General features: G+C 40.2%; 1 protein-coding gene across 3 annotated transcripts in view; it reads left to right on the top strand.

The window, feature by feature from the left end:
* ADAMTSL1 (ADAMTS like 1) overlaps nucleotides 1-27,586 on the top strand; it is a 288,623-nt gene that overhangs the window by 202,200 nt on the left and 58,837 nt on the right. For all 3 annotated transcript variants that reach the window (XM_058168823.1, XM_058168822.1, XM_058168821.1), the window contains exons 14-15: nucleotides 961-1,250; nucleotides 9,507-9,636. In XM_058168823.1, coding sequence (XP_058024806.1) covers nucleotides 961-1,250; nucleotides 9,507-9,636 — 420 coding nt within the window. The remainder of the gene's footprint in view (nucleotides 1-960; nucleotides 1,251-9,506; nucleotides 9,637-27,586) is intronic.

Here is a 27,586-nt window from a genome sequence, read left to right as displayed (position 1 = left end):
TAATAAAACCCCATTAAAACCAAATTAAAATTTAAAATTCTAGTCCAGTCCTGCGCAAATAAATAGATGTGTCTTAAGCTCGCGGCGAAAGGTTCGAAGGTTGGAAAGTTGACGAAGACCTGGGGGAAGTTCGTTCCAGAGGGTGGGAGCCCCCACAGAAAAGGCTCTCCCTCTGGGCGTCGCCAGTCGGCACTGCCTGGCTGACGGCACCCTAAGGAGTCCCTACCTGTGAGAGCGCACAGGTCGGTGGGAGGCAATCGGTGGCAGCAGACGGTCCCGTAATATTTTTTTAATTTATTGTATCATCGCTTTGTGTTTTCTTATTTATATTGTACCCAGTCTTGGTGACATTTATAGAAAGATGAAGTAAATACCATAAGTTAGCTAATCAGATAAACATTCCAAAATTCAAAATTCTGTTTATCACACAAGCATTTTAAAATGTGAGCCTTATCCCCATCCAAGATCATTTAGCTATAGAAATAGTATTAACGTATCCCAGCTGGACTCATTTGGTATGGGCAGCTTATCCTTAAGGTACCTTTCTATGCTCAAATTTAAAAATATAGGTGGCCCTCTTCAGGAGCAGACTTTAGAATAAAGATTGTGCTCTATGGTTAATCCATGGACAGGCACTTCTGTAGTTGTCCCAAAGGTACTTTTTCAAGAGCAACTGGACTTTCTGGTTTTTCTCTGAAGATGTTTCCCTTCTTATCCAAGAATAAGATTCTTCAGCTTTAGAAGATTCTTGGACAAAAAGCAAAATGTCTTCAAAGAAAAACCAGAACGTCTAGTTGCCTTTTGGGACAACGATGACCTGGATGACTGGGTATCTTCAAAGACACTTCTGTAGTTGCATCACTTGAGAGGGGGCAGCAAATGATTTGAGTGTGTCTGTGCAGCCCTTAGATTGCTCTTATGTTCTTTCTTTCTCCTCTCACAATGGTTTCACTGCCACAGGTTTATTCCTGAGGACTGGTCTGCCTGCAGTGTGACCTGTGGAGTTGGTGTCCAGGTGCGATTGGTGAAGTGCCAGGTGCTGCTATCCTTCTCTCAGTCTGTGGCAGATTTGCCCATTGATGAATGTGAAGGACCCAAACCAGTGTCCGAACGAGCTTGCTACGGTGGTCCATGCAATGGTGAAACTGGTGAAGAGCCTGATCTTCTCTTTAGGGGCTCACAAGATTTTGATGAACTTTATGATTGGGAATATGAAGGCTTCACTGAATGTTCTGAGGCTTGTGGTGGAGGTGAGTTCCATTTGCAATTTCTCTCGTTTCCTTGTTTCTTACATACTGGATTGTGGAAGTAATGTACTTGGGTCCAGATTATTATTTTTTTACATTTAGACTTCATTGAAATCAGTCATGTCTGCCTGATCCAACTAATGTAGGCAGAATCCATCTCAAAGTTAGAGGCTTGAGATTTCAAACTATTTAACAGAATAATAGAATAATAGCACAACAGAGTTGGAAGAGTCCATGGAGGCCTTCTAGTCCAGCCCCCCGCTGGAAATAGCATGAAACCCTATACGGTTTCAGACAAATGTTTCTTCAATCTCTTCTTAAAAATCTGATCCACTGCTCGAGACAAGTCATCCCACTGATTGATCCAACTGTCAGGAAATTTATCCTTAGTTCTAAGTTGGTTCTCTCCTTGATTAGTTTCCATGCATTGCTTCTTGTTCACTTTTCTTATTTTAATTGAATTTGTTAGAAAATGGTAGGAAGGCTCAGTTAAGATCTAGCATATATAGCAATAGCATTTAGACTTATATACCGCTTCATAGTGCTTTTACAGCCCTCTCTAAGGGGTTTACAGAGTCAGCATATTGCCCCCAACAATCTGGATCCTCATTTTACCCACCTCTGAAGGATGGAAGGCTGAGTCAAGCGTGAGCCGGTGAAATTTGAACTGCTGAACTGCAGCTATCAGTCAGCTGAAGTAGCCTGCAGTACTGCACTCCAATCACTGCTCCACCTCAGCTCTTTTATGATGTGTTAAAAATTCCCTAAATCCAATCTAGATACTTTCTATTCACCGAAATGTGAAGATTCAATCAAAGATAAAATCTTATGCTAGTGTTGGTGGTATTTAACAAAAGATTTTCTGTTGCTAAGTGAGACAGTTGTTAAATGAATTTTGCCCCATTTTGTGACCTTTCTTGCCACAGTTGTTAAATGAATGATTGCCGTTGTTAAGTTAGTAACACGGTTGTTAAGTGAAACTGGCTTCCCCACTGACTTTGCTTGTCAGAAGGTCACAAAAGACAATCATATGACTCCAGGACACCGCAACCGTCATAAATATGAATCAGTTTCCAAGTGCCAGAATTTTAACCACATGATCATGTGGATGCTGCAACAATCGTAAGGGTGAAAAACAGTCCTAAGTTACTTTTTTTAGTGCTGTTGTAACTTCAGTCACTCAACAAATGTTTGTAAGTCAAGGACTACTTGTATTTAGAGTACTGATAATGCTACTGTTTCTCCTTCATTCCTTAGTTGCTTACTGTTTGTTTGGGTTTTGCTCATAGAGTTTCACTGTGTATCTCTGTTATATCACAGAGCTATGACCTGCAGAAAATGTTCATGGTTTGGTTGTCAGGTAGAAAACCAAGAATACTTCTTAATGGTGACGTTCCATTTAGGGGCACCACGGATTCTTGAGTCAACCAGCAAAGGGATGAAAATCGCCAGTGGTGGGATTCAAATAATTTAACAACCCGTTCTTTGCCCTAATGATTTCTTCCAACAAGCAGTTCACCAAACTGCTCAGAAAGTTAACAACCGGTTCTCCTGAAGTGGTGCGAACTGGCTGAATTCTCACCACTGGAAATCCCTTGGGGTTCTCCACAGCCTACGCACTTTACACAGATTACAGCCACCACGCAAAGTTACTGCAACACAGAGATTTCCATCAGCTTCGCCAAAATAGTCACAATGCGAGAAATCAGCCGTCATTCTTCTTGTTGAAAAAGAAAGGGTGAAGAAGAATGATTGGAAACGAGGCCCAGATGTAAAACCCTTTTGAATTGAGAGGGTATCAAAATTCGCAGCTGGGGTCTTTCATATGACTAATGTAGTAGCCTGCTTGTTTACATTTCCTGCTGACCACTTACATTTGGGGCAGGGAATCATGTTTTTGGAGAGAAAGGCTAAAGCAGGAAGCATCGGGTGTCATTTACTTTATATTGCCTGACGTCTGCCTCCCTCGTAAGCAGAGACATATGGATCTCAAACACCTACGGCTCTTGCCTGTGTATTTCTTTTTCCTGAACCTGTTTGGCAACTCAGCTGGATTTGATAGCTTATCCCACCAAATGATATTAGCTTGGATTTAAAGGGGAGAGGGGGGAAAAAACATATGACAGAAATAGCTAAGGAAACCACTGCCTGTAGCTAATAAACTTGGCACTTAAAGGAAAAGTCAAGGAGTATCACCATTAATGCCTGTTATGAGAATTGCTTGATATAGATTGTGTCCGATCCAAATGCTATTATTTTTGGTGTAATTGTTTATGCAGTGCTTCGCACCTAACAATTCTAATCCTTAACTTCCTTAATTTCTCTGAAATGCTTACCTTCTTTTCCTTGTTGGAAGCTGAGATTTGCCATACAAAAGTTACGCTTACGTAATAAGCTGTAGCATTTCAAAGGCTACGGATGCATTCTGCATAATAGGAAAATCTTACAGAGTGAACTTTTTCAGACAGTTCATCCCCATTTCCTCCCCACAATAAGTTGTGACTTTTCTTTCCTACTTGGTTCTGAGATACAATTAAGAAAACAGCTTCTTAAAGCTTGAATCTTCAGTATATTACAGTAGTAACTGGACTTACAGCCTTACTGAATCAAGAAATAGGTGGCAGTTCTGTGCATCCAGGGCAGCTTCCCTATTACAGGTATCCCCCAACTTATGAACACAATTGAGACCCAAATTTATGTTGCTGAGTAAGACAGTTGTTAAGTGAATCACATTTGGTTTTACACCTTAAAAACATGGTTAGCAATAGTAATAGCACTTAGATGTATATACTGTTTAACAATGCTTTACAGCCCTCTCTAAGCAGTTTACAGTGTCAGCATATTGCCCCCAACAATCTGGGTCATCATTTTACCAACCTCGGAAGGTGGAAAGCTCAGTCAGCCTTTTGAGCCACTCAGCATTGAACTGCCAAACTGCAGGCAGCCGGCAAATAGCCTGCAGTACTGCATTCTAACCACTATGCCACCCTGGCTCGTTAAGTGAATCACTAGTTGTTAAGTGAATCATGCGTTCTTTAAGCAAATCCAACTTCTCCCATTGACTTTGCTTGCTGCAAGTTGGCTGGGAAGGATTGCCCACAGGACACTGGGATGCTGCAACTGTCACAAATACATGCCAGTTGCCAAGCATCCAAATTTGGTCCACATGACTGGGGCGAGGGGGGAGAAGAAGGGTTGGATGACCTTAAGTGTGAAAACCAATTGTATGTCACTTTTTTTCAATGCCATTGTAATTTTGAATGGTTAGTAAACAATAATTGTAAGTTGATCACTATCTTATGGCCCTCAACTCAGTGTCACGTCTAAGTCAAAAGAAATATTGAAATAAGGTATGGTAAATAATTTTGTTTGATTGTATCACTGGCCAATTATCTCCTTGCCTATTGCTAAAAGAAGTACAGGAAAAAATCCCAATATCCTTGCACTTTCCAAGTACTGGTAGTCCTTGACTTATGACCACAATTGAGCCCAGAATTTATGTTGCTAAATGAGAAATCTGTTAAGTGAGTTTTGCCCCATTTTATGACTTTTCTTGCCACATTGGTTAAGTGAATCACTGCCCTTGTTAAATTAATCACACTGTTGTTAAGTGAATCTGGCTTCCCCATCGACTTTGCTTGTCAGAAGGTCGCAAAAGGGGATCACATGACCCTGGGACACTACAACCATCATAAATGTGAGTCAATTGTCAAGCATCCAAATGTAAATTATGTGACCGTGGGGATGCTGCAACAGTCAGAAGTGGGGAAAATGGCCATAAGTCACTTTTTCAGTGCCATTGTAACTTTGAACAGTCACTAAATGAACTTGTAAGTCGAGGACTACCTGTAAGTACATTTAACTAGCTTGTACCGTAGCTTTGAGCAAAATCAAGCTTTACTTGATTCTCTTGTGAAAATATAATTAGAAACATTCATTTTTACAAGCTTTACCTCAGTTTGAAGTTTTACGTTCATGAATCCCCACTCATGCATGTGTCGTCCTACTAAATGAAGCATTCATAAATAAATGAAAAGAAAACAAAGACAGAGATTGTGGTGTGGGACCACGGTGGGGTAGACTGATTAGGAAACGTAAAGATGAAATCAGCATAGAACCATAACAAATTGTAAAACCAGAAAGTCTTATAATGATAAAAAAATAACTTGTTTGATTGCCAGTGGTGTCAACCGTCTCATCAGTTAAATGTTCCGAGAGAAGTTAGGACACTATTTCGCGTGCATTGCTATTGTTAGCATCATATCATATTGTGAAATCTCTGGTTTCAGTCTTCATAACCAGTTGTCAATACTGATTTTGCAAATACCGAACTCTTAATCTAAGACCCAATTTTAACAGAAATACTTCGATGGAACTGAGTAAAAATAAAGTATTGTCCCTGGGCTTTGCGGCTATGTTTGTATTTATTATCCTTGTTTATCGCACTGCATGTGTTCAGTTCAATATCTTACAGTTGTTGGCAAAACAGCTGCCTTCCAGCATGTTTGAAGAAACAACTTTCTGTTCACACAATTAAAATGAAATAAATACATTTAAAATAATCTTACATGACAGATAAGTTAATTGCATTTTTTTCTACTCTCCATAGATGAAATATAATAGACACAGAAGTAGGCTTTTGCCCTCAAAGGAATAGCAGCCAGAAGGAACTAATTAGTAATTTAGTCTATATTCAGTGGCTAGTCTTCTACCACTGTCATCAAGTATCATGTAACAATTATGTTCTGCTAGTAGATATAAACATTGCAAATCTCATTTGATGGTATATTGAAACTGAATTAAAAGCTACTTAGATTCGTACCATGTCTTACTCTTGCACCATGTGGCATTTTAATTTCCAAATCATAAAGAGAGATTTTTCAAAGGAAGGTAAAATCAGCTTCTATGTTAAAATTATTGATATTTTTTAAAATTTGAATCTCAAATACTCAAATTATAATGAATGATTTTTTTACTCCCAATTCTGAGCAGCCTTTTCTCATTATTTATTATTGCATTGACTTAAAACCATTTTTTTCATCCCATTCTTCAGGCAGAAAGTTTTCCTGAGAAGCTCACATATAACCAATGAAAGCAGAACAGTCTTTATTTGCAAACTTACAGTTTACAAGATACAATACAAAAGGAGGAAGAATAAAGAAGGGAGGGGGAAACAAACCAAAGTTTGGAGCAAATCATAAAGTTAAATAGTATTGTTTAGTTCAAGAAAAAGAGCAACCCTTGTCCTATAGTTAAAACTGGACCTAATTAAATAACTTGATTAGGAAAGAATATTTGGTTTCTTTATTATATATTACATATTTATTTTTTAATTATTTCATATTATGTTTATATTAATGTAAACATAATAAAACAGAAATAATGACTACGTTAAATTCTGTAAGTTTACGTTCTTTAACTCATAAAGTCAAATAGTATTTTTTTTAGTTCAAGGAAAGGAGCATTCCAACAAGCATTCTTCCTTGCTATGAAATGCTATATATAGCCCTTTTCTGTAATAATGAGAAGCATATTATACAGTATCCATTTGCCAAAAATGCAATTACAAAGAACAGGAAACAATTCCAATGCTCTGACTAGTGTTTCCATACACTACACACTTGCAAACATGTGGTTGTAGTGTTCATACTTGACTATTTTAAGTGTAAACCTAAACCTGCATTTCAGTGAGCTTTGGTTTATTGTTGTTCCTATTATTTACATGGGGAAGCATTTTTTCATATTGATGGCTGCATACACAGAACTCTCACCAATAGGATACTGTTAAATCACAATTTATGCATTAGAACTTTTTCTGTTCATGGCAACTTCCTTTTTATGAATTCATAAGCTTGTTCTGTCCTGTTTTGACATCTGTCAGTGATAAAATTGCATTGGAATTCCATTTGTAACATCTTTTCTACCCAGTGTGAATTCTTGTGTGCCTTGTATCACAAAATACTCATTTGCCTGAAATTTAAGTCATGAGCAAATGCTTTTAAGCGTTGTATGGCTTTGTGGGGATACTGCAAAATCAAGTTAGCATGGAATAAACCAAAATATGTCAGGCTTAACAGCTCTGAGAATTTTCTCTTTTTTTGCTAAAATGCGTTGTTATTTTGAGGAACAATGCTTTGACCCATCACAACAAAAAGGCATGTTTGTTTTAAATTTTGTCTTAAAAAATAAACCACTGTGTTGTCTATTCTGCATAGATGAGCGTGTTATTTTTTTCTCATTCACCAATGTTTTTTTCAAGTTTGCTTGTTGGTTTTATAAACATTCTATCATCTTCAAAAGATTTTGATGCTTCAGTGAATTGAAGCACTGTGCAGCGTCTTCTCCTTCTATACTCTTTTTTTATCTCTGCAGCAGAGGCAATGCCAAATATCACCATTCAAGTAAATCTTGAAATTACAGTCAGATGACCTTTGAACAGGGTGTCCAGATTGCAAAGACCATTCCTGTGAATTGTAGCATTTGGTTTCCTAAGGCCTGGGCAGGCTGTTTATTCCAGCACTAGAAAACACTGGTGGGCAGCAGTGAATTTGCATATTTTTGCTCTCATTAATTAGTATGTCCTAATGTTGAAGATTGAAGGTTATACTTGAAGCCTGTCAAGAAATTACTAGAGGATACAGTGCTCTTGTCTTCTAATAAATGTTTTATCTTGAAGCAGTGGTTAAATGTAAAATTTGTTACTACCAGTTCTGTGGGCGTGGCTTGGGAGGGTAATGGGACTGGGTGGGCGTGGCCAACTTTTTTTTTTTTACTTTTAAAAGCATTTTTTAATGCTTTTAAAAGGCTCCTCTGACAATCCCAGTTGAGTTGCCTGATTGTTAGAGGCTTTTCTTTTCTTTTAAAAACATTTTTTTTCCTTTAAAAGAATAAAAAGCCTCTGACGATCAGGTAACTCAGCTGGGATTGTCAGAGGAGCCTTTTAAAAGCATTTTTTCTACAACCTGTTCGGCCAAAGTGGCTGTAGAAAAAATGCTTTTAAAAGCCTCTGACAATCCCAGCTGAACCGCATGATCACCAGAGGCTTTTTTTTTTTACTTTTAAAAGCATTTTTTCGGCCGAAGAAAAAATGCTTTTAAAAGTTAAAAAAAAACCTTGGATGATCGCGCGGCTCAGCTGGAAATGGGGAGGGGCAGGGATTTTTGCTACCAGTTCTCCAAACCACCTGCTGCCATCGCTACTGGAGCATTTCACCCCTGTCTTGAAGTATAGAAATGTTCAAAGTGTGCTGGAAGATCATAGAGGGTGAAGGAAACAGAATTATGGGTCAGGTTTTCTTTTTTTATCTTTCTTTTTATTTATAAAATTACATTGCGCATTGAGAGTGGATTTTTTTAAGGCAGGCTTCAATGCCACAAACACTGGAAGCATGTGTAATTTGTTTTTTTGTTATGTCAGAAGAAATGACAGCAAACTGAAAAGTATCTTGAAAATGAGCTCTATAAAAGTCAGCTAAGCATAGGTTTCATCTCATTATGAGGTCTGCTCCGTGTTCATGTTTAGCTAGAGTTTTTAAAAAATACCTGTAAGTTTTTGGAGACAAATTGAAACGAAGCCTTAAGTGTTTCAGAAAATACTGGATTAACCAGTTTTCTATGCCATTTCACAAATATATTCATAGCTCAAGTTGGAATAAGACCCTCAAGCTATTTCAAACCCGCTGAACTCACTAAAACCAAATAAACTTGTGCTTTCTTTTTATCGACTCTTTGGGACTTCTAAATCTTTGTTCCACTTCTATAGATCCAGAACACTCAATTATAATGATATACTATATGTGCTGCTATCTGATAGAGTGGTTTTAATTCAGTGCTGGATTTCACTTCGGAACAATAAACATTAGATGTGCATTTCCTTTAGCTGCAGGCAGTAGGGTTGCATCACTCTATTTCTTCCTAGAAAAATAAAAAAATAAAACAGCTACTGCATCTAATCAATTAAAAAAAGGAAGATATTTTTCAATTGTCTAGAAGAACTATTGTGTATCTGCCATGTGGCATTACCTTTCCACTTGTAAGTCACTATGCTCCTCTGTGGGTAGTAGCCATATGTGCTGCTGTCCTATTGACAGTAGAGAGTATCAGATTGCTTTCCCAAAGGAATCAAGCTCCCAAGCTGGCTGCTCCAAAGGATCTCTTGTTTTAGTATCATGTCTGCAGTTCTCTTTGCTGACTCTGTACTTGGAATGCAGCCGGCAGGATTTTAAACATTAATTTGATTTAATTTGGTTTGTGTGTCCAGGTGTCCAGGAGGCTGTAGTGACTTGCCTGAATAAACAGACCAGAGAATTTGCAGATGAAAATCTATGTGTGAGCAGTCGGCGCCCCCCACAGTTGCTGAGATCTTGTAACTTGGAGCCTTGTCCCCCAAGGTAGGCTGCTGTTTGCTCTTTGCTTCTCCTTCCTATGGGTCCTCACTCAGTGCCTTGAGAAGTCATTTGCACTTTGCCACGTTGTATTTGAAAGGGAGAAATTTAACACAATTGGGAACATATTTCCTGGCATCCAGCACAAAATAACTGCACTGATTTAAAGTGAATTATTTTCCTATCCACTTTATTATATTCAGGGTTATTTCTAGGGCAGTGTGTGTGTAAGTAATTCCACTCTACAATGGAATTCAAGATGTTCCCGATGTCTATTCAGTTTGTTCTGTTATTTTCCAGGCTATTTGCCCATACCTGGGTTGGTGTGAATGGCAACAGTCAGCCATCAGAAGTTGCAAGGAAAATTAATTCTTTCAAATACTTTATGTGGAACTGAACACTTTTTAACATATCAAATTGAATTGGAATGACTATGCTTAAGGGTTTTCTGATTTGCTTGGTTTTTGTGTTATATCTTAAAGTTTCTCAACCCTACAATTACTAATCTGGTCATTTGTAGGGCTCCCCTTTAGCAAAAATTGATTTAGGCTAATTTTGTCATCTACAACAGTTTGTAAAACATTTGATACATGAGTTCATAAGGAACATCAGTAAGGAAGCTGTAATCATTTTTCACTTCAGTTTATATTTCTGATGGTCACTCTTCAGCTTTAAAGCGCACTTAAAGATGATTTTAGAAACCAAGAAGGCTTACATCACAGAAAGTGGGCAGCAGATTACCATTTTAAAATAGTTTTGACATAGTCACTACCGGTAATGCCTTGGTAAAAAGCCGATCTTTACTTAAAAGTTATTCTATTCCTTTTGTTTTTCTCATTAAATTGTCAAAATCATGTTAAATGTAAATGATACTTCGAAGAGCGTATGCAGAAATGAAAGGACTATACGGCCTTTTGAAAAGAGGAATCTTCATGATAAATCTTAGATTCTATAATAAGAACATGTAGTATCAGCACTGTTTAGCAACGTTCAGACATACGTGGATGGTTTGCTTCTACCTTGTGTTTGTATGATAAGTGTGGGTGTGGGTTGCGGAAGGAAGGAAGAGAAACAAGTAAGGAATAAAACCCAGACGGATGGAAATAATAGAAATTCCAGTCAAATTCTGAAGCTTTGCTCTTAAGATAGTTTCAGAGCTAAGCATTTATTTTTTTGCAAATAACTGAATGGTAATGAATAGATGCATACTAGGCGGGAAAATTCCAAATTTCCAGAGAAGGCAAATTTGGTACATAACTCTCTAAAACTTTATGGTACCTATAAGAACAGAGACTAGACCAGAGGATGGCAACCTAATGGTTCCAGGCAAATCTGATCTATTTCAAAACCTCAGTAATTAATAAATGCCACAGCCGTTCCATTGTATGCTAATCTATATTAGGGCATCTTTGACTACTTGTCTTCTGTAAAGCTGTTCAAATAGAGCCTACTTGATCCATTTTGATGTGTTCCATTTTTTCTTTTTTTTTTCTGACTAATTAAAAAAAACCTCACACTCCCATATTAGAAAACATGAAATTTATTTTTATTTATTTATTTATTTATTTTATTTAATCACATTTTTATACCGCCCTATCTCCCGAGGGACTCAGGGCGGTTTACAGCCTATTAAAAAACACAAATATAAATACAAGAGAAAACACTAATTAAAAAACTTATTAAATATGGCCAAATTTAAAATTATAATTAAAATAATAAAACCCTGATAAAAACTAAATTTAAAATTAAGATTCTAGCCCAGTCCTGCGCAAATAAATAGATGTGTCTTAAGCTCGCGGCTTAATAACAATACTATTTTAATAATACAATTACTGCCAATAATTAATAATACAAATACATTAGCCAATATGTATAAAATGCTTCATGGATAGTCTTTGATTTACAATCACTTATTTAGAGATTATTTGAAATTAAAGTAGCACTGAAAAAAAGTGACTTACTGTACAACCAGTCCTTGCACTGTATGATCATTGCAACATCCCCAAAGTCACATGATCAATATTCAGGTGCTTGGCAACCAACTGAATTTATGTCAGTGCAACATCCTGGATTCAAGTGACTGCCATTTGCAACTTTCCCAGCTGGCTTCTGACAAGCAAGTCAATGGAGGAGGCGAGATAGTTTATGACTGTACGCGATGACCAGGCTGAGCCTGAGGGAGGGGTCAAATGCATCATCAGTCTCGAATCCCTTTGTAGCCACAAGAGATCTAAGCTCAGCCCATCTTAAGCTCCATTGATTCTTATCAACCACCCATTTGGTTGGACCATCAGTAGTTCAGATTCTTGTAGAGCAGGGGCGTCAAACTGGTGGCCCGCAGGCCATGCCCACCCCTGTTTTAGCAGAGAGGGAAAAAGTCGTGATGCGTCACATGTCAACAACGTGATGACACAAGTTTGACACCCCTGTTGTAGAGAGCTTAAGCTTGCAATAAATCTTTATACTCATTTGAACGGCCTGGATCTCCTGATTTCCCTGGCGCTTGACAATAACCCTGTGATTCATTTAACAACTGCAGTAATTTGCTTAACAACTGTGGTAAAAAAAAAAGGCTGTAAAATGGACACAACTCATTTAACAATCACCAATGGAAATTCTGGTCCCATTTGCAGTCATAAGTCAAGGACTACCTGCACAAGACTTGGGGTAGTGGATAGTATTAAAAGAGACTGAGATCAATTCCAATGTTCCTTTGCAAGCTTTTCTCTTGTATTCCAGAATAGCATCTTCCAATTTGTTCAGAAAACATAAACATAAATCCCAAAATCATTTTAATGATTACATATCATTACATGGAGTTGTTATGTTTGGGTATTGACGAGGCAGGAGACCAGGTTAGTGACAACAGCTCTTTAATATAGTGTGACCCAGCAAAACTCTGGAGAAAAACCTCTCCTTATATACACTTCAGCCTGAGGCTGCATCCAATCAGAAACGAGATATTTCCCGCCTAAAACTCCCGCCAAAACTTACAGTAATACATTACACTCCTTCCCTCCCAGAAGGCACTTTGCCCATATTTGCATACTACTTCTCTACGTAGTCCTGCAGGTACGTGGGGCGTCTCCTGACTCTCCCGGACCTGCGCAGTTCACTTTCTGGAGTTGAGTCGAGCTTGCGGAGGGACTTTTCGTTCCTCTGAGCTCCTCCATCCGGCCCTGGATTATTCGCCGGCTCGGGCCTGCTGTCCTCTAGAGGGACCGGAGGGTGTCGCTGGACCTCGCCTGACTCAGATAAGTCTCTGTTTGGTTCTTTGCTTACGATTTCTGTTTGTTCTCGGCTCCAGTCAGCTGTGGGGTTAATTAAATCATAGTCAGGGCTGGTCTCGCCTGATTCTGCCTTATCGCTCAATCTGTTTCTTAATTGATCTATGTGGCGCCTCCAGATTCTGCCATCGTCTAGTTCCACTAGATAAGATTTGGGGCCCGTTTGTCTATGACTATCCCCTCTTCCAGCTAGGGCCGTCGCTGTAATTATGTGCCCACACTGAGTCTCCTATGTTTAATTCTCTCGGTTCTATCTGGTTTTGTTTTGAACCCGTCCTGTATGTAGCTTGGTGTAGCCGGTCTAGCGGGCACCGTAGCTTCCGCCCATTAATAGCTCGGCTGGGCTGCGGCCGTGGCCACACAGGGGTCCTGTGTTGGACAGTTAGGAATCGTCGATTTGTGACTGCCAATCGCCGGGCCGCCGTGATAGCGCTTCTTCGCACTCCGAACAAATCGTTCAGCAAGGCCGTTCGACGCAGGGTGGAACGGCGCTGAGAGGGCATGTCGGATGCCCTCTTCAGCCAGGTACCCTTCAAATAATGCTGCGGTGAACTGTGGGCGTTATCGGACACGAGGGTGTCCGGTAGCCCGTGCGTGGCGAAAAGGTGTTTTAGTGCTGCAGATGACAGCTCCAGCGGTTGTGGATTTCATTAGATGATCTCCAGCCATTTGGAGAATGCATCCACCACAATTAGAAATGTTTGGCCGTGGAAGGGCCGGCAAAATCAATATGTATGCGGGACCAAGGGCCTTGGGGTTTCTCCCACTCCAACACTGGGGCCGTGGGTGGTAGTGGTCTGGATTCCTGACATACTTGGCATCGGCCAACCCTGTCACTGATTTCCCTGTCCATTAGGGGCCACCAGACATAGCTCCTTGCCAAACCCTTCATCCTCACAATTCCTGCGTGACCCTCATGCAGGGGTTCCAGGACTTTTTCTCAGCTTCTCTGGAACTACCACCCTATCCCCCAGAGCAGGCACCCCTTGTACAGACAATTCCCTTTTTCTTTACAAACTCTTTAAAGCGTCGCCCGGCAGCGGCCATCCCTTTGAACCCAACTGATTACAGTTCTTAAAACAACGTCCCGGTAGGAGGCCGAGCCACTTCCTGCGATGTGACTGGGCCAGAGTCCAAAGAGTCAATTAGTAGAACGGGTGCCCGGGTGGGGTCCTCGATTTCCCTGGCAATGGGCATCTGCTCAATGCGTCCGCATGCCCCAGCTCCTTTCCAGGCCGATGCTGCAGTTTGTAGGAGTAGGCGGCCAGAAAATAGTCCATCTGGTCAGTCTAGGTGAGAGTGCTACTGGCGTTGGGCGGTCGCCAGCCAGTAACCCCAATAGCGGTCTGTGATCAGTGATAATTTCAAAGTCTCTCCCAAAACGTATTCGTGAAATTTTTCACCCTGACACTATTGCGAGAGCCTCCTATCTAGCTGGCTGTAATTTCTTTCAGCCGGGACATCGTTCGTGAATAGAACGCTATAGGGCTTCAGTGCCGTTTGGGAGTCTGTGGCTAAGTACAGCTCCTACTCCATAGGGGACGATCACAAACCAATACTAACGGCAGTCTGTTGTTGTATTGTATTAACAGGCTATCGCTTGATAGCAAACTTTTACTGCCTCAAATGCCCTATTCTCTGACTTCCCCACGACCAAACAGTGTTTTTCCAAGCAATTTATGCAGCGGTTCAGCAACGGTTGCCTTGTCTTTTAAAAACACGTAAAGTTTACCAGACCCAGGAAAGCCTGAGTTCTGTCTTGTTTTTGGGTGCTGGGGCTCTCTTTATCGCTTTGACTTTGCTCTCAGTGGGGTGAATCCTTTTTGTCTATTCTATAGCCCAAAAATTCAACAGATTCGACCCTATCTGACACTTGCTTGCTTTGACTTTTAATCCTGCCGACCTAAAATGGCCAAAACTTTCCTTAATCGCTTCCCCAGTTCTCTTAAATCTTCCCCTGATACCAACACATCATCGAAATAGGGTACGACTCCCGGTAACCCTTGTAGGAGCCGCCCATCAAATTTTGGAATAGCCCAGGGCCACACTCACCCCAAACTGTAACCGGGTGCACTTAAAGGCACCCGGTGCGTTACAATGGTCTGGGCTTCAGCTGTGCTAGCATCTACGGGTAGCTGTTGGTACGCTTGTGCCAAGTCTAATTTGGCGAAAACTTGTCCGTGCCTAGTGAGTGCAATAAGTGTTGCACTACTGGAACTGGGTAGGCGCTCTTTTGCAATGCTTTGTTCAAGGTAGCCTTGTAATCAGCGCAAATCCTTATGGACCCGTCTGGTTTTATAGGGGTGACGATTGGCGTCTCCCATTTGGCATGGTCAACTGGCACTAGTATCCCCTGGCTGACTAATTTATCTAACTCTTTGTCGATTTTAGGTTTGAGTGCAAAGGAACCCTCCTTGCCTTTAACCTAATGGGAGCTATTTGGGGTCTAAATTGAAGGAGATAGGGGTCCCTTGTACTTGCCTAAACGGTCCTCGAATCGTCTGCGAATTCCTCCATTAGGGTGTTTTGCAGGTTGCATCCGTCCGTGGACGCCAGTCACCCCATTCCCAACGCCCGGAACCAGTCTAGCCCCAGCAAGCTTGGCAAGGTTCCTCGACTAACGTGATGGGCAGGGTCTTTTCGTATGTCCCGTACTTGACCTCGACGGTCGTTGTCCTCGAACAGGGATGCGGTTGCCCTGGTAATCCTGCACCGGAGCCGTTGTTTCTGTAGCTTGCGCTTTGCGATGTGTGGCAAGGCTTTCACAAAAGTGTCCCAGGACATGATTGTGATAGCTGATCCTGTGTCTACTTCCAGTCGGCACGGTACGCCTTCAATTGTCGGGTTTGTGAAGATCTTTTCTTCGATGCGGGTAGCTGCGTGGTCTATGGTAACAGTCATTCGGTTTGACTTCGCTCTTTCTTTCCTGGCCAATCGCGGGTCGCCTCGCCGATCTCGCGCTCTGATTGGCTGGTTTGAAATTCGGGAATGTGGGGTTTGCATCTCTGACTCAGAGCCGCTCTGATTGGCCGATTTGAATTTTCGGCGGAAGGTTGGGGTGCTCGGCAGACTTGAGCCAGGTGCCCTTCCTTTCACACCGCCGCAAATGGCGTCCCTCAACTTACATCTTTGGCGCTGATGTCGCCCCCCGCAACTTCCGCATTCCTCCGGGTCTTCCCTTGTCGCTTTTCCGCTGTAGTGCACTTCTTCCTCCTCTTCGCTCGTTGTCTCACGATAGGTTTCTTCGTGGTGGACTGTGCTCGGCTTTGCGCCCGCCATCGGCGTGAGTCGCTTTGTAAGGTGTCTGCTGCATGGTTGGACATCTCATGGGCTCTGGCTTCGTCCAGGCGTTTGCCAATGTCAGGTTGCTCTTGGCTAGCAACCGTCTCCTCAAACGGATGTCTCTGACCCCCGTATAAGTTGTTCCAGCAGCTCTTCGTCCAGATCGCGGTACTGCAATGCTTGGAGGCTTGTCTCAGGGCTGCCATGTAGTCGCTGATAGACTCGCCTTCTTGTTGCCTGCGCTCCCCAAACTCGTACCGTCGAACGTATTTGGACGGGGCTGGTGCGTAGTGATTCTTCAGGAGGGTCTGAAGGGTCTGCCACGATACGGAGTGTAGCGGTGTTGGCTCCGCTAGGGCTTCTGCGACGGCGATGACTGCGGACCCACAGTGGCTTATGAAGTAAGCCCGTTTGCGGTTGTCGGAGACTCCCTGTAGCTCGTTGCCTCCAGGAAACTTTCGAACGGGTCATATATATTCCCCATGTCTCCTGGGCAGGGTCAAACGGAGTGGGTGGCGTGTAGCCGGTCATCGCTGCATTCGCCGTCACCTTGCTGGGTTTGAGTCTCGTAGTGAGTTCAGCTCTGTTCTGGTGCTCTGCCTCAAAATCCCATCCTCGTCGCCAATGTTATGTTTGGGTATTGACGAGGCAGGAGACCAGGTTAGTGACAACAGCTCTTTAATATAGTGTGACCCAGCAAAACTCTGGAGAAAAACCTCTCCTTATATACACTTCAGCCTGAGGCTGCATCCAATCAGAAACGAGATATTTCCCGCCTAAAACTCCCGCCAAAACTTACAGTAATACATTACAGAGTATCTCACTAGTCTCTTTTATATCTCATCCCTGAGAGGTTTGATGAATAAATATCTCTCTTTCAGGCAGTGTTGTTCTATATTTAAAATTGTGGCTGGCTGCAGATACTTTTCCTTTCAGGGATAGTTCAAAAGACCATTTCAATCTCTTTTTCTCTTTCTGCTTAATGCAGAAGAAAAACAAAATATACCGTATTATCAATGAGAACATTATAACCAACTTAATAGCATATTAAATTAAATATCCTGTATCCAAATAATCTGGGGGTCAAATCTTGAGATACACCTGGGAATGCCAAGCTACTTTTTAATTAAAATGAGAACAAAATGTTTTGAATCATCATGGGTGGAAATGCTTAGGTATCGCATTATTTAAAGAAAAAAAATAGCAAAAAGGAAGTTTAGACTGGGAAAGTTACATGAAAGAAGTGATGCTTAATTAATTATCTTATCCTAATCCCTTTAAAGTGTTTTTCTTTCTTCACATTTGATGGTTAAATGGTTGAGTATGGGAGTGAGTGACAAAACAACCAGAAAAAGTTCAAGGCATTACTTGCCAAAAATCTATTGCCAAAATCGCCTGCCGACAAATATCTCCTGTCAGCGTTCCAGAAAACCCACTCCTGCAGAAAAGACTCCAAAGCAAACATCTTTCAACGTTCTTTTACTAGCATAGGTAAACTGGCACAGTTGGATGAAATCCGAATCTGGGGATCCGGGTTTCTCCATCAGTAATACAAACTCCAAAGTTCCCTCCCCTCCCTCCCTCTGCCGATCACATGCTCTAATCTCCAACCGTCCCATTTCGAGATATCACTCCGGCCACTCCTTCTCCAGATGTGGGCTCAGCCTGACCTTGACCGGCAGGAAGAATGTAATTATGTCTAATAGCCCCTTGTACCACCACCCCTTCTCCTACTTTCCCACACAGGAGAAGGTGGCAGCGTGTGGAAGCCTTCGGCCTAGTATGACTTCCAAAGCTGACATCTCCTTTTCCTCTGCCAGTCAGTTGGTAACAAAACTTACCTTCATGAAAATAAAAATTGTTTTGCATGTTTTACCACATTCTCATTTTCAATGAGAGACAAAAATGTGAAATAAATGGTAATATCTTGGAATAGGAAGGCAGCGTAAGGGACAGCTGATAACTTTATCCTTAGAACAGGAGAACTGCAATATTTTTAAATGCCCCCATTGCATTTCCTTTCTCCTTTCCTTGTTCCCTGTCTATGGGGATTGAAAATAATGATGTGTAAAATGGAATGAATACAGTCTGGTTAACTTTGAAGTCTAGTGGTGTTTTGTTTTGTTTTTCAAATTTGAACATTGAGGGGCAATGCCTTCCTAAATTGCAAAATAATGCCTTTTAAAAAAAATAAACCACACTTTCAATTTATTTGAATTGCTGCAAAATGTTTAGGAAATGTTTTTTAAAAAATATTTCTGCAAAGAGTCCTTGTGGAACATTTGGCTAAGAGGGGACAAATGCCCAAGTTTACCATATTGATAAAATTTTAAAATATGGTGGCCTCAGGGCCCATATTTAAAAGACAATCAGATGATCTTTTGCTGTTGGTTTGATTAAAAATGTTTTAATCGATCATGTTTATATCAGCAGGGCAGTTTATACTTTTTTTATTTAAATTTTTTTAGTAAAAATATACATGACAACAAGCGGCAGCAGATATATAAAACAATCAGTTTTTAATTGGCTGAGCAAACAATCAGCATTAGATCCAATGCTAGAAAGAATGAATTCACGTTAAAGTCAATTCCATGAGAAATTTGTAGCCTAGAAGGTGCACCACTGAACAATGGGCACCCCTGCCCAGCAAACCCATTTTTCATGCTGATTGAAGTCCCTTTTATTAATTTGTGAGCCTCCACAAATCACCCACAACCACAGCACCCACAGTAGGCTGTCAAAAGAACCCTTTTCCTTTTTAACAAGTTTGGAATCCAAACCAAATGTGAAAATTAGAACCAGTAAGAAGGAAAAGGTTTTGAATTTGCGCCATAATAACAACTGAATAGAATACTGAACACATATCCCAGTCAACTTGGCTATTGTTATTTTTAAAATTTGTGCTTTTGCTTATGTGTATACTTTTATATTTGGTTCCTCTTTTGTCCTCATTTTTGTTGTTGTTGTTGTTGATTAACTTTTGGGTATTTTGTTGTGGACAGACTCTTTGAACACATTTTTTTCACTCCATATTGTCGCCTCTCACTGTTTCTCATAGTACTGGATTCCCACTTCCAACTTTGTAAATTAGATAAAGTTGCGTTCATATCACAATTCCTGCACTTTGCTCCTAAGCTCATCTGCAATGAAGCTTAATTAACTGTTCTTGATCCATAATCTCATTCAGTTTGCAGCTTTATCATCCTTGCAAGGTTTAATTTGCTTCCTTGGTGTCAATCACTGGACCATAATTAAACTCTCTGTGTGCCATCTATAATTTATCAGAAGCAACTTCAATTTTCTCCCTTCAGTTAGAGTCATCTTTGCCTTCCAATAAAAATAGTATGGTGAAACATTTAGAAGCACAATCCTATTATATCTTAAAAAGAAATTAGCTGGTTGGTAAAAATCTTACCAAGGGAAGCGCGGTGGCTCAGTGGCTAAGATTCTGAGCTTGTTGATTGAAAGTTTGACAGTTCAGCGGTTCGAATCCCTAGTGCTGCGTAACGGGGGAAAGCTCCCATTACTTGTCCCAGCTTCTGCCAGGCTAGCAGTTCAAAAGCACATAAAAAATGCAAGTAGAAAAACTTGCATTGGTGGGAAAGTAACAACGTTCCATGCACCTTTGGTGTTTAGTCATGCTATCCATATGACCAAGGAGACATCTTAGGATAGCGCTGGCTCTTTGGCCTTGAAACGGAGATGATCACCGCTCCCTAGAATCGGGAACGGCTAGCACATATGTGCGAGGGGAACCTTTACCTTTACCTTTAAGAATCTTTTGTCCATGAAAACATCTCATCAGTTAGCGCAATCTGTAGCACTACACAGTTTAATTTCCAAAACTTTCTCGAAAGAAGTAATTGAATTCACTGGTTCTTCACCAAGAGCATAAAGATTGCTTCTGAGAGGATGCAACCTATCCTTGTCTTTGTTTCAAAATGTATGGAATACCTGCAAAAAAATAATTCACAAATGACATGAGCTGAAGACATTGATTTGCACTGTCCTGCAGTGGGATTGCCTTCAACTTCTCACATCCAGCTGTGTGAACATTTTCTATGTTAGCTACCTTCAGTATCTAACTTACAAATGTATATGGAATGGAATTCAACAGTGGTTGAGATGCAAATATAATTACTTGAGCTGGAATGTATGCAATGTTTTTCCATTTCTATCTCTGAAACTTTCCATTGCAATTAATTGACTCAATTGAACTTGGATTGAATGTTAAATTCTTACTGAAAAAAAAAATCACACAAGTTCCTATAGTATCCAGATATGTGCATATAGATGTCCTTGTTAAAATGGTCATAAAAGCTGTTCATAAAATGTCAGAGAACATCTGTAAAAACTTATGAAGATTATTTCTGGGCATGCCATTTTTCCTTCAAAGATTCAACAATTCAAACATTGAAGTTAATGTTTCTCATGCGCAGATATTTTTGTTTCCTCTTTATTACCACATTGGAAGAAGACACCATTGTTCCTTATTGTGTAATGTCACTGAATTCAATGCACTTTCCATCTTTAATTGGCCGGGTATGGGATCGGAGGTTTTAAATTCCAAAGAGGAATTTATTCTTTTGAATACAGAAAGAATTATTTTTCTGCCAGGACCACAGAAGTGAGGGCATTTCTGCAACCCACATCAATAATAAAATTAGCTTTACAGTTGGGGTATATCTTAAAAAGAAGACTATCTTTTGTTTCACTTTGGTTCCAGTATTTCACAAGCTTGTCATAAAATATCTTACAATCATGTAATCTTATTTAGCATAGCGACTGCTTCATGTTAAAGTGATTGTTATTTCCAGGCGAAATTGCAGAAAATAAGGCAAAAGTGGGTTACTTTGAAGATCTTACTTATTGGAGAGCTTAAAACTTTTTTGCTAGCATATTAACAGTGCTTTGTTCATTTGTGTGAGTACAGGTAGTCATTGATTTATGACTGGTTGCTTAGCAACTGTTCTAAATGATGACAGACCCCCAAAAAGATACTGGCCACCTGGATTCAAAGTTCCAACAATCATTCCCCTGTGGTCATATGACTGCATTTGGGTGCTTGCCCTCATTTACATCCTGCCACTGCATGACTGTAATTTACATTTTTTTGCGGGAAATCAGCATTTTCTTCCATGTTCCAGCAAAAACTGCCCATTGTGGATAACAGGTTCACTTAACCAGTGCTGCATTTGCTTAACGACCACTGCAAAAAAAAAGTCATAGAATCAGGCTGGACATATGATGACTTGCTTAACCACTGTAACTATTTACAACAGTAATTCTAGATTCAATTATAGTTGTAAGTCAAGAACTTACAACTATAAGGGCTGGGAAGTGGCTCACCAGGCTAATGCAGCCTGTTATTAACACACAGCTGCTTGCAATTACAATTACTGCAGGCTCAAGTCCCACCAGGCCCAAGGTTGACTCAGCCTTCCATCCTTTATAAGGTACATAAAATGAGGACCCAGATTGTTGGGGGGGCAATAAGTTGACTTTGTATATAAATATACAAATAGAATGAGACTATTGCCTAACACAATGTAAGCCGCCCTGAGTCTTCGGAGAAGGGCGGGATATAAATTCAAAAAAAAAAAAAGAAGAAGAACTACCTATAGATTACTGACAAGATCTAAATTCAATATGTGGATGCCATCGTTTCCCAGGATATCATGTAGTTCTGACATAATCCCTACAGTGGTGGGTTTCAAATTTTTTTACTACTGGTTCTGTGAGTGTGGCTTGGTGAGTGTGGAATGGCTTGGTGGGCGTGGCAGGGGAAGGATACTGTAAAATCTCCATTCCCACCCCACTCCAGGGGAAGGATACTGTAAAATTTCTATTCCCATCTCACTCCAGGGGAAGGTTACTGCAAAAATCCCCATTTCCTCCCAATCAGCTGGGATTTGGGAGGCAGAAAATAGATAGGGGTGGGGCCAGTCAGAATTTTTACTACCGGTTCTCCAGAACTGGTCAGAACCTGCTGAAACCCATCTCTGAATCCCTAAGATACCTATTTACAGTCAGCAATTGATGTGTGATATTTTTTTCCTATGAACTATATCACTCATGAGGTGGTTGTCACAATTTTATTCTGTTCATAGCCTGTGCTTGGTTTCAAATGGAAAGAGATGTATAGTATGTTCCTAATAGAAACCAAGGGCATCTCTGTGCAAGGGAGATAACTGAGTGTACCCGCTACAGAAAGAGAAAATTCAATTCTTGATTTCTTTTTTCCATTTCTTTCTTTGATTTCTTTCAAGTAGCATGTAAAGCCATCCAATTAAATTAACAGGCTAATTGGTAACACACACTGTGACTATTGTACAGATTGTAATGCAGGCCACAAAGTAGCAATAGCACTTAGACTTATATAGCGCTTCACAGTGCTTTATAACCCCCTTTAAGAAATTTACAATGTCATCATATTACCCCCAACAATCTGGGTCCTCATTTTATCAATCTCAGAAGGATGGAAGGCTGAGTCAACCTTGAGCTGATCAGAAACAAACTGCTGGCTGTCAGCAGAATTAGCCTACAATATTGGTCTCACCAGTGCGTCACCATGCCTCATAGCTAATTATCAAACTTTTTAAAAATCAAGCTGTAATAGATTTATCATTGACTTTAAATTTGCATACAGCTTGGGGCAATTTGGCGGGTTCTACAAGGTTTTAGCCTATATAAATTTTGCTAACTTTCCCCCCCTTTACTAGAGTATACAATATATTAAATGGAATATGTCTGATTTGAGAACAAAAGTCTTTTCCCTAGATAATACCAGCTTTATGATGAGGGCGTAATATTTGTGACTGTAATTGAACCATTGATAGCAAAATATAGGTCACTCAAAAAGACTAGCCACAGACTAGTTTTTGAACTAGTACATGGCTAATCTTTTTGAATATACAAGCATTGGCCATATCTTTCATAAGCCAACATGTAGCTTCAGGATTCTGTCTCTAGAAGAGAATGAAAAATGAAAATAGTGAAATTGTCCCAAGTTATAAACTTGTACCTGTATATCTTATATCACTTGCATACCTGCTGCACTATACCTCTTATTAAAAGCAGAACCATATGCTAAAATAGCATATCATATTAACATAGGTAAAGGTAAAAGTTACCCTCACACATATGGGCTAGTCATTCCTGACTCTAGGGGGCGGTGCTAATCTCTGTTTCAAAGCCGAAGAGCCAGCGCTGTCCGAAGATGTCTCCATGGTCATGTGACCAGCATGACTAAACTCCAAAGGCGCACAGAACACTGTTACCTTCCCACTAAAGGTGGTCCCTATTTTTTCTACTTGCATTTTTTACATGCTTTCAAACTGCTAGGTTGGCAGAAGCTGGGACAAGTAACAGGAGCTCACCCCGTTACACGGCACTAGGGATTCGAACTGCTGAACTGCCGACCTTTCGATCAACAAGCTCAGCATTTTAGCCACTGAGCCACCATGTCCCTTTTCATATTAACATACATTCTCCTATTTAGCATGTTATTTTACATGAAGCATTGGCTGTTGCCCCAGACCAATTCCTAATCATCCTAAGAAAACAAGTTCAAGTTTTAGAAGAAAAAGGCAAGCTTCTCAGACAGTCTTAGCCAAAGAGTGCCTTCTCCAGTATTCCCGGACTCCTGAATAGATTATCTTCAGACAGCGCTGCTTGTCATGTTTTTAAAGACATTTTTGTGAATTATATGTGTACCTGGAAATGAATGAAGATATATCTTGGCACAATTTCCTTGGAGTCTTATATTTCTTTAGTTCCTTCTCTACATTATGTTTGTTTCTGAAAATTATTTTCCATCTAAACAGATTGCATGTACTAGTGAATTTACAGGAACCCATTTCTCTATACTTTGCTATATATAGTTGCCTTTGTCAAAATAAGAAATAACTGCCAGAGTCAAACTTAGAGATAGTTTTATAAGATTTATTCATTATATTGCAGGAATTACATTCCTTGCCTTATGGGCAAGCAGATGAAGATCAGAAGATTATGGGACATATAAACTTGGACCATATTATTTTCAATAGCAAAAAAAGGTTTTATTTTACAGGCCTGGATGAATGATTCTGAGTCAAACCATTGGAGCATCTAGCTCAATGTTTTTAACAGTCAAAGGGCAAAAGTTTTTGGGTTTTAAACAGGAGACATTTTTTACTCTACCTGGAGCTGAGCAAAGCTGTGTACTTGCTTCCTAAGAGGCTAAAAAAATCTAAAAAGAATCTAAAAAGATGGCTAGGAGCAATAGATAGCAAATTAAATATATCACAATGCAAATTAAACTAGAATAATGAGCTAGACTCCAATTAAAACTAATTTATCTTACTCTATATCAGGGCTGTCAAACTTGCGGCCCACGGGCCAGATGTGTCACATGCTGGCCATGCCCATGCCCAGTTTAGCGAAGGGGGAAAAAGTCACTATGCGTCACGTCACAACGCCATGACGACACAGGTTTGACACCCCTGCTCTATATTAACATACTGTAGATTGCAGGCTCTCTCTAGGACTGAAGTAATGAGTTTTGGCCCAAATAAATTAAGAAGTTATCATGCAAAAGATAATAGAGTAAAACAGAGTAAAAAGTACAAAGCTGGGAATTGAGACCTTCAAAAGTTGTTATCAAGTTACGTTTTTAAATAGGAGAGGAGAACGGAATTAAATTTATGGTTGGGGAGTACTTAATTTTAATTAAATGGAAATCCAACCAAATACTTTTAATTTAACTCTCACCCTATCCCCTTTTTTGAGGGTGGCTCTTGTATTCTATAACCTAGAAAGAGATATACACAAATCTCTTTGCATGAGCTAGTATGCTATATTAAAGGAGGAAAAAAAGCTGAAGTGATTTATTATCTTGGTCTGATTTTTTTACATCTCAAAAACCTGGCATTTTAAAAGAGGTTTGTAGACTTTTTATATCCATTGTAGATATATTAAAGCCTGTATTTCCAGTCTGTTGTCAAGTGAAAGATCTCTCTGAAGCCAAGGTAACAAACAATCAGAGATGGGTTTCAACAGGTTCTGACCAGTTCTGGAGAACCGGTAGCAGAAATTTTGAGTAGTTTGGAGAACCGGTAGTAAAAATTCTGACTGGCCCCACCCCTATCTATTCTCTGCCTCCCAAGTCCCAGCTGATCAGGAGGAAATGGGGATTTTTGCAGGAACCTTCCCCTGGAGCGGGATGGGAATGGAGATTTTACAATATCCTTCTCCTGCCACGCCCACCAAGCCACACCCACAGAACCAGTAGTAAAAAAATTAAAACCCACCACTGCAAACAATGTTCTGTAATAAGAAGGTTATTTCTGTATGTCTGTGCTTAACTGTTTTAGCGTAACCATGGTTAAGTGGGGACAGGATCCTATACAAACTCGATATGGTCTTTTCCTTTTTCAATCCCAGGATAAGCCCTGCTTTTCTTGAAGAAGCTTCTGTGTGAAGTCGGAGAATAACAGATAGATTTATGGCTTTTGAGTGTAAAAATATATTCTCTGTGCTGTAAAAAGATATGTGTTTATGTTGAGCCCTTTCTGAGGATGCATTGGCCTAGTTCATGAATAATTACCATAATCTGACCCAGGACCTGATGACAGAGTAGTATAGGACATAAATAATTAAGTTACACTTCAAAACCAGTTTAGCTGTGGTTAGATTTTATGGCACCCTATTGAAATCCTCCTTGCTTGTTAAGTTGGGAGCCACTTATTTATTACTGTCATTGGAGAGAACTATTACAATATGGGAGTATCAGAAACAAAGAAGAAGAAATAGAAGTTTTCCTGAAGAAAGATAAATATGATTCTGCTATTATTATTATTATTATTATTATTATTATTATTATTATTATTATTATTATTATTATTATTATTATTATTATTATTATTATTAGCAGAAACCTGGAGAATGTAGTCGGCAAGGGGAAGGGCCTTGAGGAACAGAAGGAAGAACTGCTACCAGGACAGCAGTTAGATCAGGGGTCTCCAACCTTGGTCCCTTTAAGACTTGTGGACTTTGCTGGCTGAGGGACTCTGGGAGTTAAAGTCCGCAAGTCTTAAAGGGACCAAGGTTGGGGACCCCTGAATTAGATAAAAGAAAGCTGAGGGCCCGGCAGTACTGTAACATTAGAAATCACCTCAGACAAGAGGTTCTCATGAGGATAAATGGAGGAAGGGGGAAATACAGTGTGACTTGGTTATGTAGCTTTACAATAATACTAGTATAGCCCTGCATGACTTTAATTCCTATTCTGGTTTACCTTGAAGGGCAGAAAGGGTATAGTTGAAGGACTGAAGGGCGTAACTTATTCAAATGGAATTTATTTATTTATCAAATGTATAGGCCACCCATCTTATCTCAAGGTAATGCTTGAATAGACTAGACAAAAGCAGGGAGGGAAATAGAATTGTATAATTGATATTTGTAAGAGATAGAACGAGATGCTGCGCTAATCACTGGTTAATAATACTCAATAGCAACCTGCAGCTACTAGAGAGATTTTGCTCATCTTATCAAAATCCCATTTTACTTCTATTTCCTGATCATGAATCTCTATAATTTGTCCTGGAGTCATGTGGTCACCTTTTGTGACCTTCTGACAAGCAAAGTCAATGGGGAAGCCAAATTCACTTAACAACTATGCTACTAACTTAACAACCGCAGTGGTTCACTTAACAATGGTGGCAAGAAGGTGGCAACTGCAGTGGTTCACTAAATGCCTTGCTTAGCGGCAGAGATTTTGGACTCCATTGTGGTTGTAAGTCGAGGATGACCTGTACTCATTTGCGAAAACCAGGCCTCCATTTTGAAATTAGAGCATATGGCTGGCAGTCCTCTTACCAAGTGAAGGCAATTGCCAAAAAACAACATCTGTATCAGGGGTGAAATGCTCCCGGTTCGCACCGGCTCCCCCAATTAGGTAGCGATGGTGGCTGCTGGTTCGGAGGACCGGTAGCAAAAATCCCTGGCCCCGCCCCCCCTGCCTCTGCTGAGCCGCACCATCAGCAGAGGTTTGTTTTTTTTACTTTTAAAAGTTTTTCTTCAGCTGAAACATGCCTTGAAAAGTAAAAAAAAAAAACCTCTGATGATTGTGGGGCTGAGCAGAGATCATCAGAACACTTTAAAAGTTTTTTTTTTAAAAACCCTTCAGCCGAAAGGGGAAAAAAGAAAAAAAACCGGAGGTTTTAAAAGCCTCCTCTGGTGATCCCAGAGGAGTTTCCTGATCCTCACAAGTTTTTAAATTCACTTTTTAACAGCCCCAACTTACAAGAGCCCCCACCCAAGCCCAGCCAATTCTCCCTCCTCACTTACCTATAATTACTGCTCTTTTAGGCTGGCAATGGCATGTTTTCTTCAGCTACTGAATAAAA

This window comes from Ahaetulla prasina, chromosome 2 (genome assembly GCF_028640845.1).
Source record: "Ahaetulla prasina isolate Xishuangbanna chromosome 2, ASM2864084v1, whole genome shotgun sequence".
Lineage (NCBI taxonomy): Eukaryota > Metazoa > Chordata > Lepidosauria > Squamata > Colubridae > Ahaetulla > Ahaetulla prasina.
This window is presented reverse-complemented; position numbering and strand designations above follow the sequence as displayed.